General features: G+C 36.6%; 1 protein-coding gene across 5 annotated transcripts in view; it reads right to left on the bottom strand.

Annotated features, from left to right (window-relative positions):
• The window catches only part of LOC136788698 (chromodomain-helicase-DNA-binding protein 1-like), a 75,715-nt gene that overhangs the window by 4,013 nt on the left and 54,715 nt on the right, over window positions 1-16,987 (bottom strand). For all 5 annotated transcript variants that reach the window (XM_066987324.1, XM_066987326.1, XM_066987327.1 and 2 more), the window contains exons 21-35: window positions 16,832-16,928; window positions 16,642-16,737; window positions 15,471-15,647; window positions 15,120-15,280; window positions 14,345-14,386; window positions 11,499-11,629; window positions 10,971-11,109; window positions 10,078-10,228; window positions 8,356-8,478; window positions 7,866-8,000; window positions 6,280-6,537; window positions 5,697-5,837; window positions 2,660-2,838; window positions 1,585-1,681; window positions 725-782 (exon numbers count right to left, since the gene is read on the bottom strand). In XM_066987324.1, the coding sequence (XP_066843425.1) occupies window positions 725-782; window positions 1,585-1,681; window positions 2,660-2,838; window positions 5,697-5,837; window positions 6,280-6,537; window positions 7,866-8,000; window positions 8,356-8,478; window positions 10,078-10,228; window positions 10,971-11,109; window positions 11,499-11,629; window positions 14,345-14,386; window positions 15,120-15,280; window positions 15,471-15,647; window positions 16,642-16,737; window positions 16,832-16,928 (1,985 nt within the window). The remainder of the gene's footprint in view (window positions 1-724; window positions 783-1,584; window positions 1,682-2,659; window positions 2,839-5,696; window positions 5,838-6,279; window positions 6,538-7,865; window positions 8,001-8,355; window positions 8,479-10,077; window positions 10,229-10,970; window positions 11,110-11,498; window positions 11,630-14,344; window positions 14,387-15,119; window positions 15,281-15,470; window positions 15,648-16,641; window positions 16,738-16,831; window positions 16,929-16,987) is intronic.

The raw sequence follows: 16,987 nt of genomic DNA, 5'->3' as shown, positions 1-16,987 counted from the left end.
ATAGAAGGCATGCAAGCTAGGAATATGTAAGGCTGAGAAGCTAAGCTTTTCAGCCTTATAAACTGAATGGAGAGGATGAGTGTGGTCCAAATGAGAGGTGAGTAGAGACCATATGCCTTCAACAGTGCACTTTTAGGCAGAATGGTTGGAAGTTCCTCTCTAAGGAGAGAGAGCTGTATCATGAACGTCAGTTTTAAAGGTACAACTTATTAATGAAAGATTTTTAATGGTATTCCTAAAACACATTATGCTCATTTTAAACCAATGATAACATACTCAAGGTTTTACATTACATGATATAAAAATAAGTATTAAAAGAAGGTAAGTGTGGGAGCACAGAAAAACTGATTTTGTCAACAATAAAAGACATCCCAGATTTCCTGAAGCCATGGTGACATTACAACTGCTACAAATATGCACAGAGCCTCCAAGAAGTTTACAAGTTTTGAGTAGGCCTCTCTCCCTTGCCAAAATTAAATACAAATATTTGCTTTTTATTTATTTTAAAAGAACGGCCAAATAACTTGCTACTAAAATCAGTAAGTACCAGGTTCAGTCTCTGTTCAGTTGAATTTCATCAGCAAACTAGTGAAGTTATGCCAAGTCAGCCTATCCCTATTATATCCAGCAATATGGGAGTTCTAGGAGACATTTTTAAAACTTATTTCATTTTACATCCCACATTTAAGGTACATAGCACAAGAATATACTTAAGATTTCTTACCTGGATTTCTAATTACTTGTGTATTCACATTGCTGCTAATGTTCTGATCATTATGTTGCTGAAAGAGACAATTACAGAAACTGTAATTGATAAATCCCAAAGTTGCATCTGAATTCTTCAGAAAATATCCTAACAAAATAGACTAGTTTACAATGAACAGAAAAATACTCTTCAGGTTAATCATTTTGTTATTTTTCCTTTGTTGTGGTTTAACCCAGCCAGCAGTTAAGCAGCACACAGCCATTCGCTCAACCTCCCCCCGCAGTGGGATGGGGGAGAGAATCGGAAAAAAGTAAAAGCTTGTGGGTTGAAATAAAGACAGTTTATTAGGACAGAAAAGAAAGGAAAATAATAATAATAATGATAATAGTATTACTACTAATAATGTGTACAAAATAAGAGATGTACAATGCAGTTGCTCACCACCCACGGACCAGTGCCCAGCCAGACCCTGAGCAGCAGTTCCCCCCCACCCTGGTCAGCCACCCCATATTAATTGTTCAGCATAACATCATATGGTATGGAATATCCCTTTGGCCAGTTTGGGTCAGCTGTCCTGGGTCTGTCCCCTCCCAGCTCCTGCTGCACCCCCAGCCTGCCCACTGGCAGGACAGTGTGTGAAGCTGAAAAGTCCTTGGCTTAGTGTAAGCACTGCTCTGCAACAATTACAGTATCAGTGTGTTATCAACATTATTCTCATCCTAAATCCCAAACATAGCACCCTACCAGCTACTAGGAGGAAAATTAACTCTATCCTAGCTGAAATCAGGACATCCTGATAATCTATTAAATTGATAATCTAAAAAAAAGTTATAATAATTAGAATACATATTTGTATACAGACAGTTTTAAAGTATTACCTGAGATTCTTGGCGTTTTTTGATTGCATGTTTATACAGCTTGTGCAGCTTTCTGGCATCAAATTCTGTAAACTTGGAGACAAAAATCCACAAGTTTCTGAGGAGAAAGAAAGAGAGGTTATAATTCTTCCATATTAGTTTTTCTTGTACCATACAAGAGAACATGGACTTATATTATTTCAACAGTACTTCAGTAAACTGAAATAATTGTGAAGTCCATTACACAGAATATTACCTAGCTGCACAGCAAACATTACTTAGTTGTATTTCAAACATTTGAAAAATGAATTCCTTTAATAATTTATCATTCTGTAATATTTATCACAACTTCAAAATGCAGTGTGCATGAAAAGTAGTATTCATGACAATTCTGTTAACAGAATGATTTGTGCAATTGCCTAAAAATTGCCTAATTTTCTATTTCTTGTGAAAGCCTTCTGAAATATGTCAGAAAACCTGAGTATTTACTACCCAGTAATGATTCTTCCAAACTTGAAATCTCTTATAGAGTAAGACATTTGACCTACATGCCTTATTTCCTACAAATATCAAACAGGATTTTTTCTGAGTACACCTCTGAGTACATTTCAATAAATGTTTTTAGAAAGTCATAGTTTATATGTTATTACATTTTAAACTATATATATTTTTAAAAAGAAATGATTCTGAAGTTCAAAATCATTAAAACTTCAACACACAAATTTAATAAAGGCCTATTTTTAGCACGAATATAAAACCCTCAAAGTTGAAAAAAAAGTTTTTTTTTTAATGATAAGAACTCTTTTATCTAAGCATTAAATACACTCTAAATACAGTTATTTTGTTTGATTTTTGTTTGACGAAATAAGATGACTCCACTACTGGACAAAATGCATTGCTATGCAAGTATGAAAATGTGAATCCATTAAAAGCTGGGGCCATTTACATTCATCTTTTTTATAAGTATTTATTTAAAACAGCAAAAAAATACAAGAAAGAAATAAGAAACAAGAGAAATAATTAAAAAAATATTCGGCTTAATAGAAGCTATTATGGATTTTCCTTTTTCCAAGAAAAATCATGTAGAATAACTTACTTTCTCCATTGTTTAATTTGTTCGGGATTTGGGTACTCCTTTAGACATTCAGTAATATGGTCCCCAATTTTGATTAGGCACTGTCTAGTATGTTCTAGCTGTTCCCTTTCAGAAAGGCCTTTCTCTGGTCGATCCAGTTGTTTCAATGCTGCTTTGACAGGCCTCATTCTTTCTTTGCACTGTAAAATGGAAAAAAAGAAATACATTAATTCAAATGGGAAAAAAAATCTACAACATGACCCACCCTTACTGTGCTATTTATACAGGCAAAGACAGTACTGATCTAAAAAATGAAAAATGAAAATGAAAAAGACTTCACTCACAGCTCATTACATTTAGTTTTACAAGAGGTTTAATTTGGAAAAAGAAGTATTTGAAACCAAGTAGAAAATTTATTCCTATATGAAAGCATTAGATTATATGCAACACAGATATTAAATAAAACACTAATTTAATATAAAAAAAATCAGAGGGAAAAGAATTATTATAACGCAGTTTTAAAATCATGGGTTTAACAGCACGAGTATATAGGATAAGATTTATTTTACTTTTTAGGACTTTGAAAGCTATACAAACTCAGTGTCAAGATTCAGTATATTTCAAGTAGATACTTTCTGCAACAATTAAACTTGGCATTCAGCAGAAGATCAACATTCCTTCTCTGAGCAGTTTATAAGCCCGAGTTCTATGCAGATATTAAGAGAAACTAACCTATCTAGGATAAAGCTACTTTAGGTATGCCTAAATTAGCAACAGTGTACAACACAGATGTACCCATATATACATTTAATATGTGTGTTTCTGAATTTTCACACTAATTCAAATGTATTAATAATAGATGGAGATAAACCAGTAAGCATGTTTTAAATTAAAGACACTTGCTTGGAAATACCATCCAATCACAACAGCAAAGTAGACAGATGAAATGCATATTCTACCTGTCACGTGGCAGAGAAGTCAAATGAGTTGGCTTCAACAACCCTCATCGGTATATTTCCATTTGAAAAGGTAAACATACTAATTAGACTGCATCTGACTATGGCTTAATGATGAATATACATTCCAGAAGAGAGGGCCTGTCCAAAAATGTTCTATACACAAACACAAATTAGAATTGCTCCCACTACGGAAAAGAGGCAAGTCTGTATATCATAGAAACATACATTCAAAGAATGGTTTGGGTTGGAAGGGACCTTAAAGATCATCTAGTTCCAACCCCCCTGCCATGGGCAGGGACACCTTCCACTAGACCAGGTTAATCAAAGCTCCATCCAACCTGGCCTTAAACACTTCCAGGGATGGGGCATCCACAACTTCTCTGGGAAACCCGTTCCAGTGCTTCACCACGCTCACAGTAAAGAATTTCTTCCTAATATCTAATCTAAATCTACCCTCTTTTAGTTTAAAGCCATTACTCCTTGCCCTATCTCTACACTCCCTGATAAAGAGTCCCTCTTCAGCTTTCCTGTAGGCCCCCTTTAGGTATTGTAATGTTGTTATAAGGTTTCCCTGGAGCCTTCTCTTCTCCAGGCTGAACAACCCCAGCTCTCTCAGCCTGTCTTCATAGGAGAGGTGCTCCAGCCCCTTGATCATCTTTGTGGCCCTCTTCTGGACTCATTCTAATACTTCCGTGTCCTTCTTGTGCTGAGGGCCCCAGAGCTGAACACAGTACTCCTTCCTCACTGCCCTCAGGATCCTAAACTGCACTATCTCATGGTCACTGCAGCCAAGGCTGTCCTTGAATTTCACATTCTCCACCAGCCCCTCCTTGTTGGTGAGAATGAGATCCAGCATAGCACCTCTCCTTGTTGGCTCCTCTATCACTTAGAGAAGGAAGTTATCATCAATGCATTCCAGGAACCTCCTGGATCCCGAATCAAAACTGAGGGCTTTTGAAGAACATCTCCGCTCCCCTATCAACATCAAGGGATAATTCAGAAATCAGTGAAGCTGTTGTTCCATTGCCAGTTCATGCCATTAATTTATTAAACAGCTACATTATATATTGCACTAACCACAGCTTAAAGCAACCTTTTAAAGACAGTTTACAGAGTGCATTGCTTAAGTTAATGTAGAGGTGATCAGAGAAGCATAACTATACATGGGAATCAAGTGATTTTCAGTCACCTAGCCACATATAAGATATCCTGAAAATCATGGACAATTTGCTTATAATGTTTAGATTAAAAAACAACAACAACAAAACAAACAAAAATCAATCCCCCAAACCCACATACTGGTCAGTTACCATACCGATGAGAAAACAAGATAATTTGCCTCTCACAGTTAACATTACAGTAGATCCAGTAGACCCATCTGGCAGTAGCAGACAACTGTTGAAAACTGAATGATAGAAGTTCCACAGCAGAAAATTAGCTGCTCAGAATAACTCCTTGGCACCTTTCCAAAGGTCCCAATCAACCTATAAAATTGTATAGATTGAGTTTACCTAACTTTTTTTCTTCCAATATTGATCCTGTTGTGGTCAAAAGTAGTGATTTAATTGTTTTTATTTTATTTTATTTTATTTTTGTATCAGAGAGATCACTCTGGCAAGATATTTCTAAGGACTTTTGGATTTGTTCCTTCCTGTGTCTAACACAGGAAGTCTGTAATACTTCAAGATCAACTTTGAAACTTAATTTTTCTCATTCGCTTACAAAGAACAAAGGGGTATTTGATAAGGTCAGGCCAGTGGCTACAACAACTGTGTTAAAACTCATTTGTTTCTGTCCTTTAAGAAGGACACGAGTTATTCTTGATTATGGATCTTTATAGTCTGTATTTTAAAACTATTCAGTGCACAGACCAATGGACAAATATTCCTCACTATACCGCATAAATACAATAAAACAAAACTGCTGACCCGAAAACAAAACTGATTTTAGTATCGTATAGATAATCCTTCATTGTTCTGAGATTTTACTGACAATAGATATCTTTGTTATAATGCCTAATTAGCAGAATCAAGAACATCCGAAATTGTGTTCATTTAGAATATCAAGTGTAAACACTAAGTTATCAACAAGGGACTTACCACACTGAATGTCTTCTGATCCAGTTCTTCAGATTCTTCAGATATAGGAACTGGTTCACTAGTTGCAGTAATATGAACTGGAATATCCAACAATGGAACTTTTTTATTTTTTTCTTTATTTTCAGATTTGATTTCATTTACCTAAGAATAAATATGAAAATGTATCTGATCAGCAAACCTTATTTTTGGACTGGAATTATACTGTAATTAGGCAATCACCATAATTACTGCATTCTCTTCAGTAATAGCAAGAAAAATATATTCTGACATTCAATTATGGTACATTTTATTTTCTCTCTCTGAGGGATGGAGAATGAGAATGGAAAAGTTTGGAAATGGAAAGAGTTTCTTATATTACTTGCATTCACGGTCCCATTAAGCTATGTATCTTTAAAGGGGCAATTTCCCATTTCATTTGCCTGTCTTTGTAGTTGCAAGTGGTAAAAATAAAACTTCAAATGACACAAAAGATTTCAATGTAATGACAACTGTAAAGTGATCCAAAATACCTTTTCAACTCAAAATCATTCACAAAAGCTGGTGGCCTTTTCTAGTGCTATATAAGAAAAGTAAACCTAGTTACCTTCTCTTCCTTTACTTCTTTTTCTTTCTGTGTGGATTCCTTTACTTTGTTTTCTCTCTTTTCTTTAATATATTTAAATTCTTTCTTATCCTCCTTTTCTTTTTTCTCCCTTTTCAAATCCCTCTTAATTTCCTTTTCTTTTGTCTCTCTTTTTTCTTCAGCTTCCTTTTTTATACCAATATCTGGCTCATGCTTTTCTTCATTTTCTTTTTCTGCTTTTACTTTTTTATGCGGATGTTTCACTGAAACAATCTCATCCTGCAATACACAAGCATATATATCACATCCAACTGAGTTCTTAGCTATACAAGTTTTGTAACCATCAAATAAAAATTTACTTTTTAGTATGTGTGTGATTTCTTAGGTTTATTACCTATCAACTAGAGCTGGATACAGTTGCAAAGAAAAATGAGGACTACTCACTCATTTCCTTGATGCGACACAAAACAAGTATTGATTAGGCAGTGGTAATGGGGGGTGAGAGATTAAGCCCATTTAACTTCCATATCCCCAAAGAAATCTGCCCCTGTAAAAGGTAGTTAAGCTTTAAAGAGCTAAAATCAATAAGGAAGTAGGCATCAGAAAACAGCTGATTTTTGAGGGCACTCAAGTGATGGTGAGGATAAAAGACCTCTGTTTTGTTTAGCTTTCTTCTAGTAACTTTTTTACTGACCACAAATTAAACATTCACAGTCACAGGAAAAGGGAACGGAGTTCCAACTTCCTCTTTTCCAGAGGTGTTCTGAAGAATCTGGCGTTCTTTTATCTACCTTCAAAGTCACAAAATTAGGTGAGCAACATGGCCAGCCCCTAGACTTCATCATCTCTAGGGAACCTGCTTTGGCTCTAGGGAACCTGCTTTGGCAGGGGGGTTGGACACGATGATCTCTTGAGGTCCCTTCCAACCCCTACAATTCTGTGATTCTGTGATCTGTTTTGTCCCCCGTCCCCCCAGTGATTTCTGCTGTGTGATAAATTTAAATAAGTGACCCAACAAAAACAGAGGCCTAAAGGAATTCATTGGAAGTAATAAAAATATAAGAAAGTCAAGTAGTCTATTAGAATAATGAAACCCTTGACATATACAGGAACATTCACTTGTATGTATCAAAACATCATTTATTCATGCTGTGCTTTCTAATCAAGCTTGATTTTTTTTCCTGAGCCTGAAAAAAGTCGCTACCTGAAGAATCATTATCAGTAGTAACAACGGATTAGTCAGAAACATTGGAGTATTTATGATGATTGAGTTTTCACGTTACATTAAAATTACATTTCTAGCAGATACAATGCTCAAGCGTTTAAAGAGCATTGAAATTGCATGATGTCACTTGTAATTGGGCTACAACATTCTTTTAGGACATAATAATTTGGACAACTAATCATAAATGCCTCAGCTACAGGCTTATCATTAAATTAAAATAGATACAGTCTTCCATGTGATTATATTGATGCAATGTTATCTGCCACAGAAGGAGAATGCCATTCAAGTGTTTCAATTTTATTAAGTCAAACAGCAGATCAAATTGAAAGTGTTACTAATAAACAACTGAATAACCCATCTTTACCATATGAAAGATGTTTACCTCATTATCTTCATCATCTTCATCAGATTTTTCTGAGGGTGGTGACAAGGAGTCACTTTTTATTTCTTCTTTTATTTTTGCAGCCTTTGTTGCTTTACTCTTCTTACTTCTTGTTTTCCTCCTCTTTGAATTGCCCTGAATGCAAATCAGTACCTTTATTATGTGAACTGACAAGTATCTGCACCATAGTTGCAGAAAAAAAATTGTTTTTATGTTAAATAAAACATTAATTGTATTTGTTAACACTAACGACTAACACTGTTCGCAGGACTGGAGACTGAACCTAGTGCAACAGTAGAGTATATATACAAATAAGAGACAATAAAACAATATTAAACTTGCAATTCATTCCTCAAGTTAGTCTCATATAATGTGATTAGCAATATGGAGAAAATTGCACAAAGAGTAGAACTAAGGAAAAAGAAGGATCTATTGATATGCCCATAAGCATAATATGTTATCTCGCTACTGAATGTCAAGCTTTACTTACTGCACCAGCAAGTCTCTGTGCTTCCTTTCTTGCAAGGTCTTTATTCAGTAATTTAATGAGGTAGTCTGCACGGGTCTGTAATTGCTTGGCCTGGGGTTTCTTGTCTGGATCATCAGGTAAAATCTGAAGAGAGCAATGGTAGTATCAACTATAAGTACACATTATCAAATTTGGAAGCTGCATTAAAAAAAAAGGTAGAAAACCAATTCACTCCAACTATACCTGGCAAGCATAACAGCACACTTGAAGGAATGTATAATTTCTTGAATGTTATATATTTTCCGCAAACACACAAGTAATGTAGAGTCTTGGAAATGGCCTCACAAAATTTACAGTAAACTCAAAAAACTAGCCTCAAATTTCTGTTTCCAATTTCATAGTTTATCTAAGAAATTCAGAGCTCCTGTACCACTGTCATCCACAGATCTAGTTCTGACTTGTGCTTCTTCTAAATGCAGAACTCATTACCACAGAATATTTCAGAAGCCAAAAATATAAACGAGTGATTTCATAAAACAGGCAAAATTATGGAAGGCAGGGGTAGGTGTCCTGGTTCCAGTTAGGACAGAGTTAATTTTCCCTCATAGTAGCTGGTAGGGTGCTATGTTTTGGATTAGGATGAGAAGAGCGCTGATAACATGCTGATGTTTTAATTGTTGCAGAGCAGTGTTTACACCAGGCCAAGGACTTTTCAGCTTCTCGCTCTGTCCTGCCAGCAAGCAGGCTGGGGGTGCAGCAGGAGCTGGGAGGGGACAGACCCAGGACAGCTGACCCAAACTGGCCAAAGGGGTATTCCATACCATCTGACGTCATGCTAAACAATATATAGGGGTGGCTGGCCGGGGTGGGGGGCCGGCTGCTCGGGGATAGGCTGGGCATCGGTCAGCGGGTGGTGAGCAATTGCATTGTGCATCACTTGTTTTCTTACACATTATTATTATTAATACTATTATCGTTATCACTATTATTATTATTATAGTTATTATTATATTACTGTCTTAATAAACTGTCTTTATCTCAACTCACAGGCTTCACTTTCCCGTTTCTCTCCCCCATCGCAGAGAGGGAGGGGGGAGGGTGAGCGAACGGCTGTGTGGTGTTTAGCTGCCAGCCGGGTTAAACCACAACAGTAGGATATCATTAAACAGATTTGGATACAATCCTGACCTCTCAAATCCCAAAGCTACAGGTTGTTGACAATGTCACTGAGTTTGCTTCACTTCAGTCTTTCCCTAAATATCTGTTTCTCACTACTTCTAGGCAGACACTGCACTACTACTTGTCTAATGAACACAGCTATTCTCATGTTGTGAATGAGAGGCAGTTTCAAGCAAAGAAACTGTGGATGGGAAAGAAAGGAGGGGTGAGAAAACCAAACCAAAACCCCAAAACAGCCTTCCCTCCAAAAGATCAAGAATAAAATTAACATAACTAGAGCATCTAAAATAGGGAAACAACAGATGGAAGAGAGAAAATTCAAGTGACAGAGATCCAAATATACAAAAATAATGTAACAGACTATAAGAAGGTATAATTCAAATGAATACACAAGATCTTGAATTCTAATAAATGTACAACAAGAATACAAAGGAGTACAACTGTCCTAACATCTGTGCAATTTCAGCGATCATAAAATAAGCTCTTTCAGTAACTGATCTTATTAGTATTATTACTTAAACATAAAAAAAAAAAGTCCTTCATGAAATTTCATAGATGACATACCTTCTGCGTCAAGCTGAGATCAGGATCCATTTTTATCATTTCCCAGCTGCCATAACCATACTCATAGATACCTATTAACAGATTGGAATCATCTTCCTTACCCCAATCTGTATCAAAATGAGCTGCCTTGGTGTGGCATGGGATGACATATCTAGTAGAAAAAAAATTAGAAACATAAATAAGCCATCTTCTCAAACTTAGCAAGGGAGAAAGGAACATGCTAAGAGTAGAAACAAAGATGTTACACCACTAAAATGCTGGTATATTTAGGTAAGTAATCCAGATAACTATCATCAGATTTCCTTACAATTTCTATAAAATATTTATTGAAATCAGTACTGAAACAAGTTTTAAAGCAGATCTAGATTAAGATATAAAGAACAACAGATATCTATCTGTGGTCATGGATTGAGACAGAATTGGTTAACAATGAAGACAAGCTTAAAATATCAGTCTTGTGTAACTGCTAACTGAATAAGCATAGTCTAGGGACTGTGATACAGAAGGCAGCAAGCTAAGAAGTTCAGAGGGCTGAAACTATCACCAACAATTAGTATCTGTTCCCCTTTGACAGATATTGCTTTCCCTCAGGCAGAGGTGACACAAAGCAGCTCCTCAACAAGCCTAATTTCTACTCTGAAATACTTAAGAGTAACTGAACCCAGGCCCCAGTGAATACAGTTCAGAAGCCAAAGCAAATACTGAATACAAAGGAGAGGGAAGAAAGAATAAACAAAGAATGTGGATCAGATTATGCTGCCAGTTCTTACAGGGAATGAAGCAACACTGGTGTCCCAGCATGCTTACAGTCTGGATTGGTTAAATATATGCTTACAAGCCTTGAATAATTTTCTAGATAATTATTTCCTTTAGGAGGAGAATAAAAAAAATACCTTTTCCTTTCTTCTGGATCTAAAGGAATGGATTTGTGCAATGGTGCCAATTCTTCTTCATGGGAGATGACTAGCTTTGCATTCACCTGCACTCCTGATATTCGGAATGTTGGGCCTTTAACTTTCCCAAGTCCACCTCCTTAAAATAAAGGACAAAACTATTAAAATATTCAGCCTTTAGGTGTATGTTATACACAAACGTAAAGAAAAAACAGATTGATGCTATAGCAGATGACATTCAATTAGAAAAACTTACTTTTTCTAACCAAACACTCTAAACTCCAGAATCTCAAGGTCTTCCAAATACTAGTAGATTAATAACAAATGTCATGATAAAGCAAAATCATGTCGCATTCCACTGTGACAAAATACACAGGGAATGGGGATTTTGTTTTTAATTCACCAAGCACAGTAACATTTTTGTTTCTGTTTTCCCCCAAGAAAATAAATGTTATAATCAGATCTTAAGAATAGTTCATAACTCTTGACACTTTTTATTCCGCTTGCCAACTCCCAAATACAATTTACCTGATCTTTCTTGTCCAAAGGCATTGTCCCTTAAAGCCTTAATGCATCCATTATGTACAAGTTCTCCCAGACATCTAAGGTCTGTTTCCGATTTATCAACTAGCTCAGCATCTCTAGCTATAGCATCTAACCTATAAAAAAAGAAGTATGGTTTCACAACTCTAAAACATTAGTAACTACACAATCAGAGAACCAAAGAATACCTGAGGTTGGAAGGGGCCCTCTGGAGGTCATCTGGTCCAAGCCTCCTGCTCAAGCAGGGACACCTAGAGCAGGTTGCCCAGGACCATGTCCAAACAGCTTTTGAAGATCTCCAAGGAGGGAGACTCCACAACCTCTCTGGGCAACCTGTTCCACTGCTCCATCACCCACACAGTAAAAAGAAAAAGAAAAAAGTGTTTCCTGATGTTGAGACGGATCCTCCTGTGTTTCCATTTGTGCCCATTGCCTCTTGTCCTGTCACTGGGCACCACTGAAAAGAGCCTGGATCCATCCTCTTTGCATCCTCCCTTCAGGTATTTATAGACATTGATGAGATACCCCTGGGCCTTCTCTTCTCCAGGCTAAACAGTCCCAGCTCTCTCAGCCTCTCCTCATAGGAGAGATGTTCCAGTCCCTTAATCATTTTTGTGGCCCCTTTGTTGGACTCTCTCCAGTAGATCCAGGTCTCTCTTGTACTGGGGAGCCCAGAGCTGGACACAGAACTCCAGGTGTGGCCTCACCAATGCTGAGTAGAGGGGATGGATCACCTCCCTCCACCTGCTGGCAATACCTTGCCTAACGCAGCCCAGGATATCATTAGCCTTCTTTGCTGCAAGGACACATTGCTGGCTCATGCTCGACTTGGTGACCCCCAGGACCCCCATAGACTTTTCTGCAAGGTTGCTTTACAGCTGGGTGGCCCCCAGCATGTACCGGTGCCTGGGGTTGTTCCTTTCCAGGTACAGGACTTTGTACTTCCCCTTGTTGAACTGCATGAGGTTCCTCTCTGCCCATTTCTCCAGTCTGTCCAGGTCCTTCTGGATGGCAGCAAGACCCTCTGGTGTATCTGCCACGCCCCTCTGTTTTGTGTCATCTGCAAACTTGCTGAGGGTACGCTCTGCCCCATCATCCAGATCATTAATGAAAACGCTGAACAGGACTGAGTCCAGTACTGACCCCTGCAGTATGCCCCTAGTTACTACTGGCCTCCAACTAGACTTTGTGCCGCTGACCACCACCCTCTGGGCCCAGCCATTCAGACAGTTTTCAAACCACCTCGCTGTTTGCCCATCCAGCAACGGCCACTTTAACAGCTTGTCTATGGGGATCTTATGGGAGACAGTGTCAAAGGCCTTACTGAAGTCCAGGTAGACTATATCCACTGCTCTCCCCTCATCCATCAGGCTGGTCATATCATTATAGAAGCTTATCAGGTTGGTCAAGCATGACTTCCCCTTGGTGAATCCATGCTGGCTCCTCCCGATGGTTTTCTTGTCCTTCATGTACCTGGAAATGGTTTCCAGGATTAGCTGCTCCATTACCTTCCCAGGCATCGAGGTGGGGCTGACTGGCCTGTAGTTCCCAGGGTCCTCCTTCTTGCCCTTTTTGAAGATAAGAGTGACATTTGCTTTCCTCTAGTCTTCAGGCACTTCTCCCAGTCACCGTGATCAAGCAAAGATTATCAAGAGTGGCCTTGCGAGGACATCTGCCAGCTCCCTCAGTACTTGTGGGTACATCCCATCAGGGCCCATGAATTATGAATGTCCAGTTTGCTTAAGTATTCCTTGACCTGATCATCTCCCACCATGGGTCCATCTTCCTTCCTCCAGCCTTTCCCCCAGGTCTCTGGGACCTGGGATTCCTGAGGGCCAGTCTTGATGGTAAAGACCGAGGCAAAGAAGGCATTCAGTACCTCAGCCTTTTCCCTGTCCCGTGTAACCAGGTTCCCCATCTTGTTCAGCAATGGGCACACATTTTCCCTAGCCTTCCTTTTGTCACTAATGTATTCATGAATGACTCCTTCAGACTTTGAAACCAGAGAAGTTATCAAATAAGCTAGCATTCACCCACACTTGCTATGCTGTGTGCATTTTTAATCCATGCACTTAAAAGTAGCTATAGAAAAGAATACAGAAAATATTATTTAAAAAAAAAAGGAAATACTAAAGGTGTTTCAGATATTAGAGGACAACACAATAGGAACTATAAAGGACCCTAACTATACAGTTTCAATATGTTTCTGTATATTCTTTTGAAAATAAAAGGAACTATTATATATTGTATGATCATATAGAATATAAGTATTGTTAAAGAAAATGAAGGTGGTAACTTTTTTGCAGAATATGGGGAAATACAGAATATGGAGTAATACAGAAAGCTTAAAATAATAACTGACAATAAGAATGCAAAACTGGTAGTTACAGTGCATAAAACCATAGGCTTTTACCATACTATCAAACGAGAAAACTATTCAGTTTGTCACTATTTGACAAACTGAACTAATCTGAACTAATCTGAACTAATCTGAAAACTATTCAGATTGTCACTAATGTGGATTAAACAAGATAATAGGTAAAGTGTAAAAAAAGAGGAAGTCCAAAAAAAAAAAGTCCTTCCAAAATTGAAAGGTTTGTCTTTCTGGCTTTCTACATAAATACCACATATGAAGAAAGGAAATATTTTAATATTTTTAATATTTTAATAATAATAATATTTTAATAATAATTTAATTTCATGTTATAATCAAGGCAAATATACTATTATATACTATTTTCTCTTCAGCCTAAGGATTTTTGTTGTACTGATCTAATTTTAATGTAAACGAGATTCCAAATTGCTACACAAATATAACCAAATGAGTTTACCTTTCAAGTGGACCACCAAATTTCTTGTAACTCTTGATAAATCTAGTAACAGAAAATAATTCTGCAGTTAAAAATGTATGCTTAACTACACCGCTTTCAAAATTTATTTGTAAAGTCTTAGTACAATGCTATATGGACAATGCAAAGAAAAGAACTAGAGAGACCAAGGCAGATTAGTATTTTAATTAACCCACATTTAAAGCCAGAGTTCTATTTGGTTTATTAACTGATGCAAATAAAATAGAAAATACAATTCATTTCAAAGGTTACTTTAGTAGTTTTACAAGTCAAAGCATTCAGCAACACAATGTGTTTAAAACAAAAGTTTAAAAGTTTAAAGTTTAAAACAAAACTCTCTCAACATTTTGTAGGTATTTCCACAAAGATATACATATCCTTTCTTCAACTACAGTTTTTAGGTAAAATGATGGGAAGTTTACATTTTTTTTAAAAAAAAAAAAGCTCACCCACTGTAACAACTGTTTTTGAAATCACTGCCTTCAGGGGATGCAGGAAGAATAACACATATTAAAAGACTGTAAACAATCAAGAATATTTTTCCAACCCAATTTTATCCCTTACCTAAATGGGTTCAAAATCTGGATGTGACAGTTCTTTATCTCAGCACCACAAACTACAAAAAGTAAAGCTTTAAATGCCTAGAATAAAAAATTTCAACTAATGTAAAGATAGATTGTTTTCCATATTTTCAAACTCAAAATGATAAAAAAAATGTTTTGTCCCATTAAGCACACATGTCCCCCCCACATCTTACCGTCTAATCTCTGCATCACTAAATCCTTTAATATTTTCTCGAGGAATAGTTCGTGGTCGTCCACGTTTTTTTGGTCGTTTTCTTTCTGAGACAGAGTCACTATCAGATCCAGAATATCTTCTGCTCCTACTGCATCTCCCTTCATTTCCATTAAAGCTAATCTGGAATTTCAGAGTAAGTAGTTCAAAGCTATGTGACTAAAACATTTTATTCATTTGTTATCTAGCCCATCAAAAATATGGGGGGGGGGGGGGGGGGGGGGGCACACGCAAAAACCATCCAACACAGAAGTACAAGCCAAAACAACATCAATGCACATATCAAAGAAAATTGGTCAAAACCCAGAGATACCTGTTTTGCACAGTTCCTCATCCTTGGGAGCATATATATTTCTTCAAGTTCTTTTTGTCTTTCCTCCTCTTCTATTCGTTGCCGCTGGACTTCTGGAATGATTTCTTCCCAACTTCTTAAATTTTGTTCTGGTTCCAATTCAATGTCATCTTCATCCATATTAGAAAAGTTAGCTACCTTATGTATTGGAACATAAGTATTTTCACAAAATGAGTACATGGTTTTATTTAAACAAGGAGTCAGCAACTAACGTTTTAAGAAAACTTAGTTTGGAATGGCATATTTTATTTATGTATACAAAATATATACATATAAAATAGTTCATGAATCACTGTCTTGAAAGTAATTTCATATGTGAAATGCACATGCTCCATGCAACATGGCTGAATATACAGATGAGAATATTTTTCTTCTTTTAAAAGTTGACTAATATAGAAACACTATGAAATACCTCCTTGATAGCTGTGAGATTGTTGTTTAATTTCCTTCAAAGCAGAGCTAACAGTATTTGAATGCTCAAGTTGATATAAAATTCTGCATTATTATGCAGAACTAACCAAACATTAATAAACTGTAGAAACCACAATATATTGCAAATGAATGATCAGCAGGAAGGTGATTTAGTACTCTGATCTAAAGAAAAGTCCTTCCCCACTTTAAACAAAAAACAAACAAAATCACACACACAGAGACACAAGACACACCCACAATTTAGATCCACCATAATATTTTAAGTATTATCCAGTTAAATACATCTGGCATTCAAGTTTACATATGTGTTGAAAGGAATTTCTAAAGGTCATCAACTAAGAAATCCAAACTTCATTCTGTTTTCAGAAGTGCCATAGTTGCTTAACAGTGTAAAGCATTAAATGAAGAACAGCCCTCCCCAATATTACAATCATTAAATCAAAGACTAATGTATTTGCAAATGTCTTTCTTATTTTGCTAGCAGAATACATTATGCATTTTTAAATGTTTGCACTGGTGGTAACTATCCTGTATAGGTGAAAAGACATGCTATGCGAAAGAGTTGACCTATTGTCAACAAATTGACAATTTCATAAGAATGAAGAAAAGTTACATGAAAGGAAATAAGAAGTAGCATTTATAAAGTAGCATTTATAAAGAAAATCATAATTATGGGAGGAGGGAGGGAACAGAGTAATACCTTGAACTGAGAAAGTAACTCATCTCCTACAGTTAATGGGCCTGGCTCATTTTCTCGAGTTTCAGCCCTCTTCAGGATTTCATCTATATCCATTTCCTGAAACAGAAGTTGTTTCTTTTTATAACAAAATAATTCATACATATTTTTTAGTTGTTGTATCCATAAAGTGTAGATGCACTGCTCCATTTACCTGAGGCTCCTCTTCTTCCCCTTCAGGTTCTTTAAAGAGTTCCTCAGCACCAAACTTCAAAATTGCTGATAACTCTTCCTTATTAAAAGGTGTTGAGCTGAAATACAGGAAATTTCAGAAAAGCATTTTATCTTTGAGAATTTTTTCAAATTACTA

The sequence above is a fragment of the Anser cygnoides genome, chromosome W, assembly GCF_040182565.1.
Source record: "Anser cygnoides isolate HZ-2024a breed goose chromosome W, Taihu_goose_T2T_genome, whole genome shotgun sequence".
In the NCBI taxonomy this organism is placed as follows: Eukaryota; Metazoa; Chordata; class Aves; order Anseriformes; family Anatidae; genus Anser; species Anser cygnoides.
Note: the sequence above shows the minus strand (reverse complement) of the source record. Positions and strands in the feature narration are given on the sequence as shown.